Here is a 23,558-nt window from a genome sequence, read left to right on the forward strand (position 1 = left end):
TTTCGCTCCACTTCAATGCCCAGAGATCAATTCAAGACACATTCCATCCATTTTTCACTTTCTGTCTGCTTGCTCTATATCTGTTGAAAATTTGATCATGATGCGTCCATATCTCGAGGGTGTAGAGTGCACTGCAGCGGACTTCGCTGTAGTTCGCCTGTGCCGGTCGGGACACGCACTGTCACTTCTTGAAGGTTAGTGCTGATGGATCAGACGTCCCTGAGCTGTGTCCTCCTACTACAGCTCGCTCCCTGCCCTCTCTGAACTCGAATTAGCTGTTCTGTAATAACTGCATTGCTCCTCTCTCGCAGCTCAGTCATCCCTGCACTGCTGTCCCCTGTCCACTTCTCTGGACCCAGGGAAGGTCAGTGTAGTGAGCAGGGCCCCCTGTAGGAAGGAATATTACATAACATTGAACCATAAAAATATCTTGCTTGTCATAACTTGACGTTGGAAGTGTAATTAAGGCTGTGATTTAGCTTCTGGCATTAAGGGCCATGTGGGAGGATGTGGACGCAAACACATTTAAGGTGACACATTTGGTGCATTTATGTCCATCAACACACACAGCGTAAGCTTCAGTAGTCTTCGCAGCCAGGGACTTCTTTAATTGAAAATTCCATGGACTCTGCCAGTAAAGAGTTCTATCTTGAACATAATCCCACAATAAAAATGAAACTCATTGTATCAGTTTGTGACTTTATTGCTTACAGAACACATATTTTCTCAAATTATTATAAATTACATTTTAATTAAAATTTCTTGTATTTTTTATGTATTCTTAAGGAATAAGATTCTTGAATGAGTTTTTGTTGCCGTCATTTTCAGTCCAGTTTCTGTACTTGACCAGTTTCAGAGAAATGCTTGTTTTGTTTTTTAAGCTGCACAGTGACCCATGAAGCATTCAAGCATAAAACATCTAACCTAAGCCATGCACCAGTGAGAAACAGGTGCAGATGATGACAGATGACCGGGCCGGTGATTAGTATACTATACATTAGATGCTGAATACTAAACAGTTGGAACAGACGAGAGGGGAAATGAGGTTGCTGCTGAGGTTGTTACATAAACAACCAAATTTTAAATTGGATCTTCAGGCATTTTGTAGCCTGTCACAGTAAAACATTTGATGCCTTCCTTTAATTTAATCCAAATCGTTTCATTTAATACAAAGAAAGTACTTCTGCACTGCAAATACATACAGACCGTATACAAACAGAAAGACAGAAAGCAACTCAAGCATGTTATTTATGTTTATTTATAATTATACCCCGGGCAGGGGTAGCTCAGTGGTTAAGTGATATTCTTCTGCAATGCAAATAAAAGAACCTTAAGCTGATTTATTCTGGATGGAAATGCACATCACATCTGCTAAGAGGACATTCTTCTTCTCCTGCTGATTGAATCTATACTGCATTAAGTGCTGCTGTTGGATGTCTGCACTTCCCCACTTTTCTAAAGCACTGTGCTCCAGAATTGACCTGCGAGCTAAACAATGACAACATTGTTCAACAGCCTCAGTGTTGATATCCATTTATCCATTTAAAGCCCGAACGAGAGGTGGTTTAAGCACAAACACGTCCTCTGCGATCTTCGCCGTGCCAGGGATAAAGTATAAAGCATGAATAAGTCTAGCTTACAGTGAAAAGGTAGAGAGGCAGTGGGCAGGGAATAACTGTCAGATATAAATAGAGAGATGCATTACCAGCAAATTGAGCTGCAGCTTGGATATGGTTAGTTGATGCTGAGATTGTGCTGGTGTCATACACTATATGCAGCACTGCTTTGCCTCTAACACCTGCATAGGATGGACCACAAAGAAATGCGTTCTGTAATATTTTTAATTATACTTGGCATATATATAGTTTTTTCATTTCATTACCGATGCATGAAATGTTGAATGTTACAGGATTTAGAATGTTAGTTCGATAATTAGCTAGTTGCCATAGTTGCAGGACTTGTTGTGTGTCACACGGTGATATCCGCGGTACAGCTGGATAAAGCATGGCTGTGATGCAGAGTTGCTTTATTTACAGTCCTGTAAATCTCGAAGGATTTTAATATAAACTCTTTTTAAAGTTTCTGTTTTCCGAGGTAGAATCTCAAAAAATTGAAAGCTAGTGTGCTATGTAGGGTGTACAATCCACACACTGGTAGTGCCCTTAATTAGGGGTTGGAGATCAATTTGGTAATCAGCATCGTTTAGGAGCGAGTCAGCTTTGTAGTCGTAAGTAAATGGACGGGTCAGATTCATTCATGATTTGGAAGCGATTTTTAAGTGTTGTTTAATTGTTTAAATGTGGGTTTTGGCAGGCATTTGCTCTGTGCACACACACTTTCACCCATGCCGTGACCTACACTTGATGCAATTATTGATTGTAGTATGTACACCTGGGACGTGGAGTAATACTGAACTGTCGTAGAATAGAAAATGCAAGCAGAAAAGCATTACATTAGGTTGAGGTTGATGAGCTACCAAAGCAAAAAAAACTACATCTTCCTCTTGTATTATCCACACACAGGAAACTGAAACATGAGGGCTACAGTATATAAAAAGGAAGAAAAAGCAAAATGACCATCACGTCACAGCCCCAGACTTCAGCGTAATGAGTGGGATGTTCTTTTCCTGCAGAATGAACACTCTTTTTTTTTTCTTTTTTTTTCCCAGATTGGCTGTGTGTGCCTCTTTCAGCATTGAGTCAGCCTGTGTGTGTGTGTGTGTGTGTGTGTGTGTGTGTGTGTGGCCTCAATTGTCTGTGCTGTGTTCTAATCAGATTCTGTCTGCATCGTGTATTGCTGAAAGTTTGGGAAGTTATTGCTGCGGGAGAGCCAGGGATTATGAGTGAGAGAAAAAGAGAGATGCTTTACTGGGGAAAAGTTGCAGACTAAGAGGATTGGATACGGTCAGCGTTTAACTAAAGATATAGGATTTGAGTCTGTGTGTGGCAAAGATCCCAACTGTGTTCACAATCTCATCTATTAGAGTGTGCTCTCCACTTTGTAAGATCTGCAGTCCCTCATATATATATATATATATACTGTATAATTGCAGGGTATGTTGTGAAAAATCTATTAGTTGCTTAAATTAGACCATTTACAAACTGTTGTTCCTTTACATTCTCTTAAATTTAAGTAAAAAAAAAAAATCCACTTATAATGATACTCTTGTTGAAAAGTTCTAAGGTATAGCTTTTGACTCTTACAATGTACTGGAGACTCCTTCCTTAAAAGGGACCTATACCTATCAATGATGCGTAAATATCAATAATTATTGGAAAAAAACTTTTCTATACCAGCAATCAATGTCTTTTTGTCTTAAATAAAAAGTAAAAATCGAATAGGTGTCATGAAATAGACAAATGAATACCAGAGCATGTTAACCAGTTTATCCTGGACAGGGTTGCGGGAGGCCTCAAGCCTATCACGGGGGACTCGGGTACCAGGCGTGGTAAATCCCGGACAGGGTGCCAATCCAACGCAGGTCACACTTGCACACTACAGGCAAATTGGAACCACCGATTAGCCTAACCTGCATGTCTTTGAACTGTGGGAGGAAACCCACAAAGAGAGCATACTGTACAAACTCTATGTCCAGAGACCCGAAGCAGGGATCAAACCTTGCACCCTGGAGGTGCGAGGCCACAGTGCTAACTACTGCATCTCCATGCCGCCTCATTAAAACCAGTGTGGTGAAGAAAAAAAACCTTTACTCAGCAGACCCGTTGTCTGTTTTGTCATTTCTTTTTTTCTGTTTTTGGCACATGGTAGCTCAAAACAACTATCGACCCTCCCTGATAACTGCGGTTTCTATATCTGGAGTATGTAATGTTTAACATGATGCGCCGGACGCACAGGTCCGATTTGAACTAGGTGATTGTCCAAATTAAAATTAAACACTGCATTTTTGGGGTACAGTGGCCCTAATGTGTATTTGCACAAACCCCTGTGTTTTCAGTTGTTGAGTGCTGTTAGAATTATGGTCCTGTAGAAATCTCTAAAAAAATTCTCTTTACCTTTACCAGATGTTGCCAAGAATGTAAGTTGTATTAAGTGGTGTGGTGGAGCTCTAATTTCTTACTCAATGACGCTTCTAGCTAAAATCTATTGACATACCAACTGAAAGCACTACAGTTGTTTTATTTCCTTGACGACTGCGTCCAATCCGACAAATAATAGGTCGGCATCATCAATAAGCCTCTTCAGTAAAAATACACTTTAGATTCTTTTGTTTTAAAGAAAAAAAATGTTAATGTGAGGGGAAATAAGAGAGTTTCTTCTTCACATAAACAAATTGTAAACAAATAATTTTGTTAATTGGAAATTAAATAAGAGAAAGTTCCATGTAGGATGTTTTAAAGTCCATTAAACTGCTTCTCTTGTCATTGGTTTTAATAAGAACAATACATTAATGGAGGGAATCACTCACTCATCATCTATACCGCTTTGTCCTGTATTCAGGGTCACAGGGGGCGGGAGCCTATCCCAGGAGACTTAGGGCACAAGGCAGGGGACATCCTGGACATCCATTGAAGGGCCCACACAATTTGGCAACACCAATTAGTCTAGTCTGAAGGGTTTTGGACTCTGGGAAGAAACCGGAGTACCTAGAGAAAACCCACTAAGCACGGGTAGAACATGCAAACTCCATGCACATAGAGACGGGAATTTAACCCGGACGTAGGAGGTGCAAAGCCACAGTGCCAACCACTACACCACTGTGTCGCTGTAAAAGGCATCAGTGCAAGAAAAAATGGTATAAGGTAGAGCACCTGTGTAGGAATGTGTTTCTCAGGTAATAAGATGGATCCCAAAATGTAAGAAAAGAATTCTTAGATGGTTGGTGTACCATCTACCCGAAAACATCCTTGGAACACGAGCATAAATGTCACCCTAAATACAAGTTATAAATATATCAATTATATAATATATCAATTATAATGATAATATATATATCAATAATATATCAATATCCATTATCAATTAATGCTTCTTTTCAGAACTAATGTTAGTAGTTGTTAGTAGTTGTAGTTTTTGTTCGTAGCAAATCTTAGGCTGTAATTGCCCTACATCGCTAAGCATTAAACTAAGCTTATACATTATAGGTTATTTACTGTATAGTGGGAGACTTCCTGGTGATGGAGCATCTTCATCAAGCCTTTGATTGCCCATTAGCAATTAAAAAAACGACAGTCACAGCGGCTTTTAAACCTCATTAGCGAAATCCAATATTTTGTTGCTTTCTCTGCTTGACTGGGTATTGAATCAGCCTCTAGCAGCCAACATCGCAACCACAACAAATGTGGCAGTGGTGGTGGGGATTATTGGGGGTATCAGACAATGCCCTCTTATGAGTTTGGGAAGCTGCATCTTAATCGTATGTCTCCCATCTGGCGAATAGATTAACCTCAGTAGCCTTGAAACACATGCGCGCAACAGCTGCCGGATATTGGAAACAGAATTGCAACCCGTTGGAAGATATGAATATGTGTCAAATAGATCTTATATCAAAAAAAATTCCATATCGCAACTCAGTATGTCATTTTAAACTAGGACCATAAGTGTTTAGATTGGGCCACAATTTTTGTAATTGAATCTCTGTACACCAACACAATGGATTTGAAATAAAGCAATTAGGACGTGAGCTATAATTCAAGGGGTTCAACAATTACATTAAGTATCTGAATCTTTTGAAGTCCTTACATGTTTACAGCCTTTTAAGTAATCAGTTAACTTACTAATAAACACTTTGATGTTTGATTGTGACCTGTTTACCCATTATTTTTATGACATAGTAACAAGAAAAAAGGTCTGGCATAGATTCCAGGTGTCGATACCATTCCACATCTAGTAGCTCTTCATTAAAATAATATTTTGAAAAATCAAAATAGGTGTTAGAGAGGTAGCACAATCTGTAGGAGTAACCACTTAAAAATATTTGGTCCATCCTTACACTGACGAAATGCACTAGTGAGCTCAGCAACAACAAAATGCTGTAAAGGTCATGGAGACACCTAAAGTGGATGATTACAGAATAATTACCTTGGAGTAGAAAGACACATTAGCCAATCTAACCAAGACAAGAACACGCTGGAGGTACTGTAAGTGGATCATTGTCAGGTTTACAGTTGGAAAGCACCTGCTTGAATATACTTTAAATATAGACATTTTATTCCAGGATGTAAACCACTGGTAACACTCAAAAACAGAACAGCCAGATTAGACTTTGCTTAAAAAGGAAAAAAACATACAAGTGGTACCTTGGCATACAGTGGTACCTTGGCATACAAATTGCATCTGTTTCAGAGGTAAGTTCTTAAGGCGGAATTTCGTATTGCGGAACACATTTTCCCATTGGAAATAATGTAAATGCAGATAATCGGTTCCAGCCACCCAAAAATATTACCAATATTACCACATTTCCAACACTATAATCATATTATTTGTATTTTGAAAAGGCTAAAAAAAAGCAAAAGATGAAACAAATAGACAATAAACCTCATTTCATTTTAATTTATGATTCTTTTTGGGACCGGCTGAAATTGAATGTCGTTAATAACAATTTTGGGACCCATGGTGCTATGTTTTCACTAAATCTTGCACAAAATGCAAAAAAAAAAAAAAAAACACAACGAAATGTTTGCTTCACTTGCATGTCATCTGTTTGCCGGGGTACCTTATACTCGAAATATAGGAAAGAGAATAAAGGGCTTATGTTCCAAGGCATACCAGATCAAACATGTTACAGGCAGTGTCATGGTCTGAGCATGTATGGCTTTCCATGAAACTGGGTCACTCATGTTTATTGATGACGTGACTGCTAAAAGAAGTAACAGGATGTTTTCTGAAGTTCAAACATTCTGCTCAGATTCAGACAAATGCTGCAGAACTGATTGAATGACACTTAACAATGCAGATGGCTAATGAGCCAAAACATACCCAAGCTACCCAAGAGCTTTTAAGACAAACTCAGTTACCTGACCTTAAGCAAAGAGAAAACTAAAGGAAGAAACACTCACAAACAAGCAGCAACTAAAGCCAGTTGTAGTAAAGGCCATGCACAGCAGGTCAAGGAACGAAACTCAGTCTTTGGTAATGTCCATGTAGAGTCCATTGGTGATGTTCCAGAGTTTAGACATTTCAGTCACTGAGTGCAAAAAATGTGCATTCAAGTACTTAAAATAATCCTATTATATAAGATTATGTTTGTTTGTCCAATTATTTTCAGCCATGTTGTTTCAGCTTAGAGGGCTGTTGGAGGAGAGTCTCAGTGGAATCGAAAGGAGATCAGATTACTCAAGCTAACTGTCAGCAAACAAAGCAAAAAAATGCATGCCTGTGGGGTCAATGTCAATACCAGATGTATATTACATTAAAAGGAATAAGTCTTTAAATCTGGTGTAAATTGGGGAAAGGGGTGCAACACAAGGTGAGCATTCCAGTGTCAATACCTGACCTTTCTTAACCTCAATAAGCGACTGTGTTTGAATGAGTCAGCGTTTGCATCTTCCTCTCACACGTGGGATCCTAACCAGATAAACACCTTTAGTCTCAACTAGATTTTTTTATTTTAACTAAAATAAAACTCTTTGCTTCTTCATTTGCATCTCTTTAGAACACTTTATCTGTATGCACTATTATTTGGTTGCATTAATATGCCTGTAGGTACTGTAGTAGAAAGCTTTTTGTTGGCACTGAGTTATGTGGTCAGATGAGACAAAAATTATGGTTTTTCATAGGAAACACTAAGGATGTTCTTCTCATAAAAAAAGATAGTTATACAGGAAAGGAAGCAAATCCGTACTGTTCAGTGTGGTGGATGATCTGTGATAATGAAGGGTTATTTCCTTCTCCATGAATTACCAAGAGATTTTTAATTAAAAATCAGGCTGCCTCTGCCAAGAAAATTGCGGTTGGATCCTGGATCCCACAACAGAACAGTAATTTGAAAAAAAGTTGTCCACATCAAAAATAATCGATTTTCCATAGAATCAAGCTTTTGACATGGCCAACCCAGTCCTCAGTGAGAATCCTCAGAGTGAACTGGTCTCATCCAGGATTTGTGTCTGAAGACTTAAGGCTGGTATGTTGATGTCGGTATACACAGGAAGGCATCGGACTACAGTTTCCACAGTCTGGATAACAAACATGGCCACCATGATCTGCTGGGACTCGAACCGCCGACCTTCTGATCAGTAACTCAGTACTTTAGCCATCTGAGCTACCACTGCCCCCATTATTTGGTAAATATTTTGGATGTAGGCCTTTACTTTCCAATTTCTGTTTATTCATTGTTATCAGGTGTGTCAGTATTCCTGGAGATGGCTAATAATTTGTCTTAATATGCTTTTAATATTGATTATTTGGCAGGTTTTAGTGTCACAGAAGGTTAACTTTTCTTTAGGGACGTATTTTTTTGTTTTGTAAATATTTAGCTGTACAGTATATACACCTCCGTTCAAAAGTTTGGGGTCACTTGCAAAATTAGTGATTTATTTTCTACATTCTACAACAATACTGGGGATTTCAAAACTATAAAATAACACATATGGAATTAGGTAATTACGTAACAACAACAAAAACAACAGTTAGTTGTTACTTTAAGACACAGAGGTCAGCCTTTCTGTAATAGTTCTTGCAAGAACAGTATTGTCAAATGCATTTGCAGAATCCGTCAAGCACCATAATGAAACTGGCTCTCATGAAGGCCATCCCAGGAGGGCGAGACCAAAACCCACCTCTGCCGCAGACGAGAAGTTCATTTAGAGTTATCAGCCTGAAAAATGACCAATTAACAGCACCTCAGATTAGAGGCGTTATGAAGTCTTTACAGAGCAGAAGTAGCAGACACATCTCACCATTAACTGTTCAAAGGAGATTGAAATCAGGAACGATCATGGAGTTAGGAAGTGACCCCAAACTTTTGAATGGTAGTGTATTTTGTACAATATTCAGAAAATCTAAAATTAGAAGAAAAAAAAAATGCCATCATGTTACAGTAAAATCACACGGAATGGATTACAGTACAAGTGTAGGTGCTGTGTTTATTAGAGGGGATTAATAGTGTAGGCCCTGTTGCTATCCTAAGCTTTTTGGCAAGTATTCATGTAAAGCCACTGTCCACTTTATTAGGAACATCACTGAGCCTACTGTAGACCGGATCAACTGAAGCAACCACACATCCTGCACACACATCCTGAGGCGTGTACAGTCTGCACTTTGCATGATGGTTGCCTCACTTCATGCACTTCCCTTCTTACTCCGAGTAACCACATGACCCATGAGTCAATGGGCAATGAAGATAGGGTCCCTGTTGAGTCTGAGTCATCTCAGAAAGATTTAACTTGCCCCTGCCGCCCTCTGCTTGATCATCAGGGACAATATTAGACAGACATCAGGGACAAATAAAATTTAATTGTTTAGACCCAATCCAGTTGGTTCATGTCATATTATGCATGTGGATACCATGTGATTTCAACACTACGCAGCACTACGCTTTCAGTAATTTTTTTTTTATTGATCTTTAAATCCAGGCATTTAAGCAATATTTTTAATTGTTCTTAAGCTCTTTTCTAGACACAGCCTCAGCCTCTTTTTCTCAGGATGTGTATATTACAGATATTAAAGATACACATACACATATATAAGCAATTCCGGCCACAAGGCCAAAAACAGAAGGATGTAGAATTATTTGTGTGTTATAGTGTTGAGTAAACACTAAATCCAGCATGGTCTCCGGATGTGCTCTCAGCCAAACCCCTAAGGGAGCAGTGCTGTACGTAAAACTGCTATACATATCATTGCTGCTGTGTCTCAGTGGTCTGAAAGACTGCTGATCCATCCTCAGCCATCTGCCCCTAATACTGGCATGTGCATGAGGGCAAGAGGCTGTGCAGAAGACCCACTTTCCTTAATAAGAGAGGGAGACTACTCGGCCATTTAACAGGAAGGACATTTTTTAGGGTACAGAATGTACATTTCTGGACAAACATTACCCATCTAAATTCAGGATACCTTAAAACCATTGTGATTTGTATTATTGCCATGCAAGGGATATGGATGGTAATATTTCTTTAAATAACACTAGCATGACACTGTGTGCCAAGGACATAAACGAATTACCAGACAATATCACAGTTTTGTTATTAAAATATATGATCAGATTTAATTTTTTATATATATATTCCTGCACCACAGTGTCTTTTTGTCTTTTTGCAATGCAGATGAACACCACCATTGTAATTCCCACATGTTCACATGTTCTAGAAATTAGAAATCAAATGCACAAAAAGTCTATTTAAAATCTCTCATGGCATCCGAAATGAAAGTGATTTGAGGTTCCAGACAACCATATATACTCAGCAATTCCAAACGCTCATAAAACTATATTAATGCACAGAGCTATTTAGGACTAAATCTAATACAAATAGTAGCAGCTCAACTAAGGCGGTAGATGATTATTCGAATGAAAACGCTTCAATAACACAGATTAACAGACTGTCAAGACTAATATGTCCATTGTAAATCCACATTAGAGGTGGCAGGGGGTTACAAAGAGGCATCAACCTGATGCAGATGAGTTACACATTGGCACAAGTCCTCATTTGCAATTATAGGACCATCAACCCTTAACATCCCACTCTGTGGTTATTACCGAGAACTAATTCATGGTTATTTATAGAAGTCGGGTCGAGGTAGCTTTTTCCTTTTCCAGGCAAACCGTTTGGAAGTGTATGTGCGTTTACGAGGAAAGTCATTAGAGTCAAGATGATGTTTAGCAAAAACCAGAACAAAGGGTCCGTACTATAAAGAAAAAGCAGAGAGTGGCCTGTATTTAGGGTTTTCTTGGTTTCCTTTACTCCTTCTATAATGTACTATGTTTTTATTCACACTCTGGATTTTATTTACTTGGTTCTAGAAAAATCATTCATTAGCATCAATAGCGCACAGCAGAAAACAAGCCATGCTCAGCTAGCATTTTGGCCAAATCCAATTTTTTATTTTTTTCTTCCTTTCATCCAGCTAAGGTCAGGTCACATGAAAACAAGGGTATAAGGGTAATAGGTGTAAATTTGGAAATACAGGCACAACTGTTACTGAAATACAAATGAACAGTGATTTATGTGCACGCAGAACAACTAGGAAAATGTGATACTTAAAGTCACTAATCATGACAGAATAAAACTAGCAAGACAACCAAGAAAAAATAGCAAATAATTCATTATTGCAATAATTTTAGAATTCATAACCTATAATAACAGCCAGTTGAACATTACACTGCTTATTACATGGGTACTTATATATTACAGTACAATAATGACAAATTTGCCAAAATGTTTATTTCACTCTAGTAAATAAAAAAAAAACTATATTATTATAATTATTTTTAATAAATGTAGCTAAAGCAAACACCCATAAACACACTGTACACTTTCTTAATTGATGCAGCTGTACACATGCACACTCAATTATCCAATAAGCCAATCATGTGGCAGCAGCACATCGGGGAACAAAATCATGAAGATTCTGGTTAATTGACATTAGATTCTTAATGTTGACCAGTATGAGGAGACGTTTAACCTAAGTGCCTCTGACCATGTCATGCCTGTTGGTGTCTTTTCCTGTTGTACTGTAAGTAGCAGTTTTGTTGGTGGAGATGACTAGTTGACTGGCAAATAGTTGACAGTAACTCAAACAATCACTCTTTACGCATGTGGTGAGCAGAAGGGCATCTACAGTAGAAATAGACAAGTAGTCAAATGTCAAGGAAGTTGGACTGGAATAGCTGAAGACCACCTAGGATGTCACTTCTGTAAGCAAAGAACATGAGCCTACTGTACAGTGGTCAGAGGGACACTTAAACTGGATAGGTTAAGACTGAATGCATCTATCTACTGCTATGTAAATCTATTTATTTATATTTGCTTTAGAATATACCATTCATTTTCAAATCAATGTTTATCATCTTTAGTCATGCTGAGAGTTCGAGCCCCCTCTTTCGGATGTCTCCGCATATATACAGTTCAGTACAATCATCTCTCTCTCTCTCTTTCCTTTATTCTCTCATCATCTTTCCTCTGACTCCCTGCGATCGAATGCTTCGGCTCCCCCGTGTCTTTCATTGTAAACGAGAGCAATCCTTAGAGGAGTGCGGAGAGGAACTTGTTAACCGGTTGTTGCTCTCATCTGTGTGTACAGTGAAGTCATACCTTCCATGACTTGTTTTGCTCACTGGTGATGTCATCGTCAGCCAATCAGCAGGTGGTGCTGCAGTAGGCACTGGATGCAGGGGGAGTCTGGGGTATATGCACAGGGATGCTCTAGCAACGCGACTCTTTTCATCACCACATCATTACTTAGGCTGGATAGAGAGAGAGAGAGAGAGAGAGATGAGCAGAACGAAGAGAGCGTATGTGAGACTGCATCGGCAATTGAGAATATCTAATCATAACAGCGAGCCTCATCTTTTGACCCCACAGCTTTGAAATGTGCAGTGGCTCAATATGGAAATGAAATTTCTAAATAAAGCAACATCGGCTCACTTCCCCCCCCCCATCATATGTGTCCTGGTGTTAACCCATTGCAGGCCTGTTCTCTGTAGTTATGCAGTTGTGCTGTGGGTATTATCTTGTGCACCGCGCAGTGGTAATTATATCAGTCAGTATTTGATTTAACAGTGACCTCTAGCCAAGGTGAGCCACATTTCTGCAAGGAGCGAGGAGTATGCTTTTAGCAACCTCCGCTCCAGGAGACACTATTTATCTGTGTTTATATCATTGATTCATATCTCTGCAGTATTTGAAGACGACACTAATGAAGATTCAGTACAGGTGGGCGTGAAAGACTTGAAGCTAGTTCAGCTTTCAGCTTAAATTCTTTCTCTGTGATTAGTTGGCTTTTGTATGATTATCGAAAGTCTTTTTCAAATTAATATCATTGATACAGATTTAAAAAAAAAAAAGTTTTTACCACTGTGCTAGAAAATTCTCGAATCTGATTTGTCAAAATGTGTTGATAAATTTTCTTGAAGTAGCAGCAACAGATTGTGTATCTTTAAGTGATGACGAGTGCTGTTATTCATCAAAGAATAAAATATAATAATTGATATTATATGCAGCAGAGTTGTACTGTAAGTAGGCTTGCATTGATACGTTTTTTCAAACTACAGTGGTGTGAAAAACTATTTGCCCCCTTCCTGATTTCTTATTCTTTTGCATGTTTGTCACACAAAATGTTTCTGATCATCAAACACATTTACCTATTAGTCAAAGATAACACAAGTAAACACAAAATGCAGTTTTTTAAATGATGGTTTTTATTATTTAGGAAGAAAAAAAATCCAAACCTACATGGCCCTGTGTGAAAAAGAAATTGCCCCCCCGAACCTAATAACTGGTTGGGCCATCCTTAGCAGCAATAACTGCAATCAAGCGTTTGCGATAACTTGCAACGAGTCTTTTACAGCGCTCTGGAGGAATTTTGGCCCACTCATCTTTGCAGAATTGTTGTAATTCAGCTTTATTTATGGGTTTTCTAGCATAAACCGCCTTTTTAAGGTCATGCCACAACATCTCAATAGGATTCAGGTCAGGACTTTGACTGGGCCACTCCAAAGTCTTCATTTTGTTTTTCTTCAGCCATTCAGAGGTGGATTTGCTGGTGTGTTTGGGTCATTGTCCTGCTGCAGCACCCAAGATCGCTTCAGCTTGAGTTGACGAACAGATGGCCGGACATTCTCCTTCAGGATTTTTTGGTAGACAGTAGAATTCATGGTTCCATCAAGCAGCAAAACAACCCCATACCATCACACTACCACCACCATATTTTACTGTTGGTATGATGTTCTTTTTCTGAAATGCTGTGTTGTAACGGGACACGCACCTTCCAAAAAGTTCAACTTTTGTCTCGTCGATCCACAAGGTATTTTCCCAAAAGTCTTGGCAATCATTGAGATGTTTTTTTTAGCAAAATTGAGACGAGCCTTAATGTTCTTTTTGCTTAAAAGTGATTTGCGCCTTGGACATCTGCCATGCAGGCCGTTTTTGCCCAGTCTCTTTCTTATGGTGGAGTCGTAAACACTGACCTTAATTAAGACAAGTGAGGCCTGCAGTTCTTTAGATGTTTTCCTGGGGGCTTTTGTGGCCTCTTGGATGAGTTGTCTCTGCGCTCTTGGGGTAATTTTGGTCGGCTGGCCACTCCTGGGAAGGTTCACCACTGTTCCATGTTTTTGCCATTTGTGGATAATGGCTCTCACTGTGGTTCGCTGGAGTCCCAAAGCTTTGGAAATGGCTTTATAACCTTTACCAGACTGATAGATCTCAATTACTTTTGTTCTCATTTGTTCCTGAATTTCTTTGGATCTTGGCATGATGTCTAGCTTTTGAGGTGCTTTTGGTCTACTTCTCTGTGTCAGGTAGCTCCTATTTAAGTGATTTCTTGATTGAAACAGGTGTGGCAGTAATCAGGCCTGGGGGTGACTACAGAAATTGAACTCAGGTGTGATAAACCACAGTTAAGTTATTTTTTAACAAGAGGGGCAATCACTTTTTCACACAGGGCCATGTAGATTTGGAGTTTTTTTTCTCCCTTAATAACGTAAACCTTTATTTAAAAACTGCATTTTGTGTTCAATTATGTTATCTTTGACTAATAGTTAAATGTGTTTGATGATCAGAAACATTTAAGTGTGACAAACATGCAAAAGAATAAGAAATCAGGAAGGGGGCAAATAGTTTTTTACACCACTGTAAGTTTGAGTACAAGTACCTCAATTTGGGTACCTGCTGATACAGTGAGCTTTTCTGAACGCCCCACATATAAAAGATACCATCAGATGCACCTGCTGTTGCTTGACTAGTGTGTGAACCTTGGAACGACTCTGTGGGATAAAATCTTCATCACTCTGATGTGCTTGTGTGATGTGTCCTTGTTTTTGGAAAATCCTTCTCTTCATCCTTGGGCTCTTTGGTGTCCTTCAGTACCATGGCAACGCTTAACAACATTTATGAACATTTTAAAAACAACAAAATTTAGGAAACGTTTTTTGGTAACAGTCTTTCTGTTTGCCAAGAGTGACACACAAGGGGCAACCTACGGTTTTGAAAAACGAAGCCAGTGCGGAAGTGCCAAGACGTCCACTGGGAGCTGGCTCCAAAAGCGAGTCCGTCCCCATAGACCCCCTTGTTAAAGTGTAAAAAAGTTGCAAGGCAAAGAAATATATTTACAGCCTGGAAAACAAAAAAACAGTTTTTGTGTTCTGTTTTGGTGAATCCTGATGTAACTCATAAGTTCTAATTACATTTGCTATAAAATTGGATATAATTAGGAGTTGGCCAGCGGACCATGTGATAGGTAAGTAGCCATGTTCCAACCAACAGCGAGGCACTGTCCGCTCTGCCGTATGCCCATTTTAGGGATTAACCTGGATTCGGCGGAGTCAGCTCCTGCGAAGATGGCGACAACCTCAGTCTCCACACTTGAGCTTCAATATTGCTGTTAAAAAAACCTATGAGAGGATTTTTCCAGTTCTTTTTATACAGAAACACAAGTTTAAAATGCATTGAAGGGACTGCAAGTGTATGAGCATGCCTGCACACATACAGTATGAGCTCATTTACATTAACATTATTAAGATAAAGAAATATATTTGTATAAATGGCCTAGATCTTCTGACAATAACGGTCTTTTCTTGATGGAAGAATTCAGGATGATTTGGTAGTTTGAAGAATAGTCTGCTTTTCTTTGTATGTGAGTCCCACTAATGTAAAATATCGCCTTGTAACTCGTTGTTTCTGTTGGTTGTGAGACATAAGTCTGTCTGTAATCAAGAAGGAAAAATAGCAAAATAAGCGTTTATTTTTCTGTTGTAGGTGCCCACGGAGTCAGAGAGGAGCCCCAGTTTGTGACTGCCCGTGCTGGGGACACCGTGGTTCTGGGATGTGACGTGTCCCGCCCGCTCAACGGGCAGCCCTATGTGGTGGAGTGGTTCAAGTTCGGAGTGCCCATCCCCTTCTTCATCAACTTCCGATTCTACCCTCCCCATGTGGACCCGGAGTACGCCGGTGAGCCCCGCGCTCACACAAGCTTTCATTCTCTGATATGCATGCAGTACATTTTCACTTTGCACAGGTTACCTGGAAATATTATTATAACCATATGATTATTATAACATTGCAAATACAGTAACATAATGTGTTATCTATCAAATATTATTCTGTTAAACCTCAATCTGTAATCATTTTAGAATGTTATACTATATATAAATGTTTTATACCAAAGGCCAGTGATGATAGAATAAAAATTTAAGGACCCATCAGGAGTGAATGGATGCAGAGGTGAGGAGGTGAAAGGCCTAAAAGCTAAATCCTCCTGCAACCATTATCAGCAAGGAGCCAGGCTGCATTGTGGGTAATTTAGATAACGCTTTAGTAAAGGAAGGTAAAACTTCACCGGCATGCCAATGAAAGACAATCAAAAAGAAAACTCACAGTACAGCAAAACTTTTTTTTTATCACAAAAATGAAACCCAAGTGTTATAAACTCCAAGTACTGAGTATAACGTAATAGAGACGTTCTAACTATAGGTGGAATGACAAAATTGCAAATGGCTGCTGGGGAAAAGAAAAGAATTCAGTCATTATCACTGAATACATTTAGATTGCTATAAAATTAGCATTTCAAGTTTCTCTACAAGTAATTTAAAGTAAGGTGAAGTTGGATAATTGGTTCATGCTGTTCAACCAAACTTGGCTCTCTTGGCTTCTGTCACAACAACAAAAAAGCACTGCCAGAGGTCTCCATAGCCAGGAGTCAAGCGATCCAAACTGCCTGTGCTCTCTGGGTCGTAGAGACGGATCTCTCTCTGCCCTGCCGATCATAACACTAACAAATTATGTGATTTTACTGTAAATATGTGGAAGTAGGTACCTCTCCCATGCAAAAAATATATATTTCTAATGTTTTATATATTGTTTACATAATTTGATGTTTTGAATACACACGCATGCCGGGGATTGTATGCCCTACATAGCAGATTTGATTTCCATTTTTCCAAAAACCCTCAAAACCCAGAAGGTAGTTGATATTCTAAAGTGGAAAAAGAAGAAAAATAAAAGAAATCTTGTATGCTTTTCAGGACCGTCTACCACCACAATGCTTTATTCTTCTTACCTTTTGGCTTCATAGTACCAGAAAGAATTTAAAAGTGTCTTGACACTGGCAGCTGCAAACTCTCGGTTACCAGCTCGGCCAGTCGGTTAGTTAGTTCCACCAGTTTGATGCAGAGTAAAATAACTGAATAAATGAACCAATTAATCATAATCATAATAAATAGTGTTGGCAGAATTCCTTGCAATAGAACTTCATCTCATGTGATATTGCTGATTTATGTGCTTAGTTCCATAATATGTCTGGACTTTGGGTTTGATGGATGATTCGTATGTTTGGTCATATAGTCTACATGAAACAAAGTAGATCAGTCCACTTCATCAGATGCACCAGAACAATAATTGGACTGTTAGATCTCTTGTCTAGAAAGCTTATTGTCAATGCAAACTAAACTACTGTAGGTAAACGAGTTTCTAAAACTGTTATTAAATTGGTTAAAAAGTTTTATTAAATAAAATCACTGTCAGGCTGTGTATAATTTTTTACAACTTCTTTACACATTATGAGGCACGTGTTGTTATAGAAAAGGAGTCACTGTTACTGTGATGTGATATGGTTGTTGGTTCCATTATGCAAACATAGTGGCTTAGTGGTTAGCACTGTTGTCGTACACCTCCAGGGTTCGTGTCCGGTTCCCGGCCAGGTTCAATTTCCTCCTCTATGTGCATTTAGTTTGCATGTTCTCCCCATGCTTGGTGAGTTTCCTCCCACAGTCCAAAGACATCCAGATTAGGTTAATTGGCCCTTGTGTGTGCCCTGCGATGAATTGGCACCCTGTCCAGCGTGTACCCTGACTCGTGCCTTAAGTCTCCTGGGATCAGCTCCCTGAATATAAGATAAAGCGATATAGATGATGAGTGAGTGAGTAATAACAACTTGATTAAATCAATGTTTATATGTTTTATTTTGTCAAACATTTTTTTCATCTTTATAATAATAGAAAAACTTCATAATAATAATTATTATTATTACTATTATTATTTACATCATTATTATTATTACATATTTTCCACATTCCCAAATCTGGTAGGTTTGTCCATGGTAAGATCGTAAAGTGTGGGATCATAGCAAATCCTAATGAGATTGTAAAAAAGTATCGTTTCTGTACAGCGCTGTCTAAATAAAAATATATATATATTTATTATTTTGTTTAATATTAAAAATCATGATTGTCTAACATTATTCATTGATGTTGGAAACATCATGATTTTGTTAAAAAGTGTTTTTAACATTGATTTTCTTTATTTTTGGGAGAGGGGTGCAAAACAGTTTCAGAAATCACAGGATTTATCAGGTTTCCTTTTCCACAGAGGGAAAAAAAAAAACCGTGTCCCATCGAGTATACTGCACAAGGAACATAAAATTCTTGTCTCACAGCTCCTTTAAATCAAAAAAAGAAATTATGTTTCAACAGGTTGGAAATTAGTTGATAAGTCTGATTCAGAGAGCGCTTTTAAAGAGGAAGCGCAGCATCACTTCCGGGAGCCGACTGCGGTGTAACTCCCTTCATCAGTGCAAAAACTATTAGATTAAGCATATTCTTTTACTCACATATCGCGATTAGAAATTACACCACTGATACAAATCGTAGACAGCAAGCACATCATTTGAGAGCATGTCAGATTTATGAAAGCAACAAAACTCTAATAGTTTATCAGACATCACTAGAGGCAGGATATGCAATATTAATGGCTCAAGCTCACCCTGAATGGTGATGAGACGGCATGGACTTCTTCCCTCCTTGACGCTGAGCCGTAGACCCTCTTTTCGAAAGCAGTTTTACCATGTTTCTCGGCAACCAGTAAAATTCATGAAAAGACCCTGCACGGATTAAGACGTTCAAAGCCCCAACAGCATGACTGAGCACGGAGCTTCAAATGCGACTTGTGTGACTAGTGTTATAGTTCTGATTCTTATAATATTTTCCTGGTTTGTTTTGAAATGAAAATTAGTTTTATTTTATGCGTTATTGATTTTACTGTTTGTCTGATTTTTAAGGAGGAATGCAGAAAATCAGACCGAACTTCACTTTAAACAGGCAAAACAGGATATTAATTTATGATATTAATAAAATTCTACATGAAAGTAATTTGGCTGAGCATCTTGAGCTTCTTCCTTTTAACGATGCTTATGTTAACCATCGAAGCAACACAATTTAGTAATTTGGCTGTATTCTGATTTCTTTTAGTTCTTTCTTACTAACTATGCTTCGTGTGAATTTTACTTTCATTACATGGTTCTCAACCACTCCATACAACTGGCCCCATAGTGCATACAGTATTCGAACACAGGCCTGTGTGTTACATTCAGAATAAAATGGTTTGGCCTTCTGATGTCGACATAGGCAGTCTTTTATTTAATTTATTCGGCTCTGCCTTTCATTTTAACGGTCACTCACAGTGCTGCATTATTTGAGCCGGTTTAGAGTTCACTGTAAAAAACAGAAAAGATCTTATGCTAAACAGTCTAGTCAGTGGGTTGTAAACAGGCCTGTTCTTTTATCTGCTTTAATTGGGAGTGTTTTAACTTAATAGTTCTAAAGCAAACCATTTGACACGCCAGTTTTAGTGACGTAGCCATGATACAAAGGATGCATTCATTGGTCTCCTTGGTGTCTAAACATCTGTGCGCAGCAGAGGCTTTAATATACATCCGCTTTGAAGGAAAAAATTATTGTACAAAAAGCTGTTTTGTAAAAGGAAAGATCACCTTAGTGATGTAGTTTTGTAAGATAAACACACTGTAATGAAAACTGCAAAATAATCTTCTGTACAGGAAAAACAGTAACTATAATAAATTACTGTATGAATTCAAAATGTCATTTTAAAATGTAATGTGTGGGAGGGTCCATGAGGTGTGTTTTGTTCAACATATGCTAAAATAAATGGATCTGCCATAACATTAACATTGAAACCACCTAGGATTTGGGTTCTACTTTTGCTACAAGGTTTCTTTGGCCCCTTGGGGTGGGCCTCTGCAGGGCCTCTGGGGGTGAGCTGGGGTGTCCAGCACCAGGTTGTTAGCACTGGATCCTTTGGGTGCTGTGGGTTGCGATCTAGGGGCCGTTGTTGATTGGACTCGTTCGTCTGGTGCATCCCGTTGGTGCTCAGTCAGATTGGGATCTGGGAGGTTTGGAGGCCAGGTCTGCACAGGATGTTCTGGTGCCTTATAACGAGGCTAGCATGAACTTTTTTCAGTCGATTTTGTGCTTCATTGGCTTTTCTGAGGGATTGGACCAGAAGGGCTGGCCTTTGCTTCCCGTGTGTGTGGGTGAGCCTTAGATATCCATGATCCTGTCACCACTTTACTCACATACAGTATAGTTGGTGATCAGTGTGGTTCACTTCACCTGACGTCTTAATGTTACTGTATGGCCGATCGATGTATATTGGTTTAGAAGATGTAGTCTTCTGAGTCCTGTGAGTCTGTGAGGGATACTGTATCTTAGCAGAACACCTGAAGTTGTTTTGACCTTTATTATACCTTTAGCATGTCTGTACCAGAGAACTATCTTTAACCAACAGCATGTGTCACTGTTGGTCCTGTGGTTCTGTCACCTCTTTATCGCTGCTGTAAAAGCATCCCAAGACATTCCATTGTTCTTGAGCAGCTGTGACCCATTTACAGCTCTGATTTATTGATCTGCAGGGCACAAGAAAATTTGCTGCTCATTTTCTCAGCTGAACTACTGTACTAGTAGACTTTCTCTTCCCATTTTGTGCAAAGCTAACGTTTTTGTGGTGCCTGAAGCATATGTTTGCTTAGTCTAAATGGATACAATCAATCAGACTACAATGATTATTAAATATTTAAGCTGCTTTTCTGTAAAAGCTAAAACATATTTGGTCTGGCACATCAAAAACATTTGACAGGGAGCAGCTCGACCAGGGATCTGAACTCACAAAGAAAAGCAGTCGGCCAAAACACAGTATTGGTGCTGATTTCATTTTTCATATTATACATACTGTATAATACAGAAAATGTGTGTGCCAAAGAAGCTACTGTACTTTTGAAGTTTATGCAACATGGACTGATCTTGCTTCCCTAAAAATTTCAAGTTACTCTGTTTGGAGAGATGATGGTATATGTGCCCCAATATACAGTATAATGTACATAGATGTATTGTATTGCTTTAACTTTATTTATATTTGAATTTAAAATGCTAATTATTTATATTTCTTTATGAGCATTGATACTACATTTGGTGTAAGCCTCTAGAAGAATACGACCTGTAAAAAGTATTGCTTAAATTGTTTTTTTGGTAAAAGCTTAAAAAGCAAGAAATGTGTAGTGTCTGTAACTGTTTGAAATTCATATAGCAATATCTGGACAATTTAGCATTTTAGAATAATACACTTTTTCAGGTTTATGTCTTTTAATGTTTGGCCAAGTTTTACTGTATCTGAATGACAATTAAGATTATTCAAAGATTTGACTTTAAAAAAGTTATGGACGCTACATGTGCATGCATATTTACAAAAAAAACTAAAAATGAATCGAGAGATAAGAAGCATTAGGTATTATGAAGAATGCTATTATATGATCCAATCTGAAAATCCACTTTTCCACCCACAGTAGCTGGAACACTTTTTTCGGCACGAGTATAATATGATTGATGAGGCATAACACAATGTTCACACCCCCGAGCTGTTACTCCTGGGCAGTTTTCAAGAATATAAGCACCAAGACTTTTGGTTTCTATGTCCTGTATATTAAAGCCTCTGAGTTGCTACTCCCAGTCAAGTTTCAAGCCCCTGAGCTAAAGTTGCTAGTACCATAGCAGTTACAATGTTACTGCAAAGTCAAATGAACTTCAGTGCAATGGAATTTCAGTTTTTAAACGTACTGTGAATTTCTCTGCACAAAAATACAACTGCAATTAGGGGTTTTACCAATAAAATTGCTCGAGGTATACACATTAACACATGCATGTGTGAATTTGTCTTTGAATTTCAATAAAGTCTAAAACGCGATGGTTCTATGTCCCTATCTCAGGAAGAGCTAGCCTGCATGGGAAGTCATCTTTGCGGATCGAGAGGGTACGTTCGGATGATCAGGGCTGGTACGAGTGCAAGGTGTTGATGTTGGAGCAGCAGTACGACACTTTCCACAACGGCAGCTGGGTGCACCTTACAGTGAATGGTGAGTCATGGACTTCTAATGAGCCCTGGATTTCTGTCCTGGATAAGGTTATAATCAGCCGGCAGGATGGTTCTATCACTTATATTAATTAAACTTTGGTTTGGGTCTAAAAACCCGGTAGTTAGCCAGAGGCTTTTGTAATGTTTTTTATTAGCATTGTGTTTTTAGAGTATACTTATACCAAATAATAGATGATATACAAAAAAAAAGAAAACAAAGAGACACTCTTTTTCCCTCTTTGCTGCTGTGCTGCATCCCAATCCTGGGTAAATAGAGTCATGTGAAAAGTTACTGCCCCCTTTTTTAATTCTACAGCTCTCTGTATTAGTTAAATACAACCTAATACGACGAACACCAGCGTATAACGTTTTTACACTGTTCCATACAGGCTATACTAAGTACCTTTTACTGCTTCCATAGGATTTACGAGGGTAAATTGCAACCAGGTGCTACAAATCATCAGACCATGATTAATTAATTATTAACAGGTGTGAAGCCCCCTACTGTATAAAAGCAGAAGTATTGGCAGTTTGCAGCTCTGATAGCTCCTGTTGCTCGAACACGGTTATAAAACCATTTCCAAACAATTTGGAGTTTAACATTTTACATAAAGAAAGATCACTGACAATGAGGAAGCATTCAAGATAATTGGCAATCTGCCCAGGAGTGGACATCCCAGCACATTCACCCCAAGTAATACAAAACAACCCTACATCTCAGACCCTACAGGTGTCACTGAACTTGTTAAATCTTAAAGTCCTAGAGAGCACAATCAGAAGAAGACTGAAAAAGTACGGTGTGTTTGGAAGGGTTGCCAAGAGAAGCAACCCTTTCAAACGCTTCTGTCTAAAAAAAGGAAGAATGACTAAGGAGAACAACATCTTATGGACAAATGAGACCAATACCTTCACACCTTGGGTCTACAAGCTATTGAATCATGGGTGTACTTGGTATTGCCCACATAATATTTTGGTTAAGTAAATAATAGCATGGTGAAAAAAAGTTCTGTTGTTCCTTTGAGGTTGTATTTGGCTAATCCTCAGACCCACTATAGTCCGATGATTTTCATTTCAAATTGAAAGAGGGGCAGTAACTTTTACACGTGACTGTATATTAGCATCAACACTGCAGTGTTCATAGTAGCTGATATGAAAACCATATTCATAGAGGAAAGTACATGCAGAGTTCACAAATGCCACCTTGAGAGTCCCAAGCTGGAATGTATTTTTGTTAAAAGAATACAAAAGTAGGCT

General features: G+C 38.6%; 1 protein-coding gene across 1 annotated transcript in view; it reads left to right on the top strand.

Annotated features, from left to right (window-relative positions):
* igsf9bb (immunoglobulin superfamily, member 9Bb) overlaps window positions 1-23,558 on the top strand; it is a 110,505-nt gene that overhangs the window by 11,390 nt on the left and 75,557 nt on the right. The window contains exons 2-3 of the mRNA XM_053477828.1: window positions 15,867-16,058; window positions 22,159-22,305. Of these exons, the coding sequence (XP_053333803.1) occupies window positions 15,867-16,058; window positions 22,159-22,305 (339 nt within the window). The remainder of the gene's footprint in view (window positions 1-15,866; window positions 16,059-22,158; window positions 22,306-23,558) is intronic.

This window comes from Clarias gariepinus, chromosome 19, assembly GCF_024256425.1.
Source record: "Clarias gariepinus isolate MV-2021 ecotype Netherlands chromosome 19, CGAR_prim_01v2, whole genome shotgun sequence".
NCBI lineage: Eukaryota > Metazoa > Chordata > Actinopteri > Siluriformes > Clariidae > Clarias > Clarias gariepinus.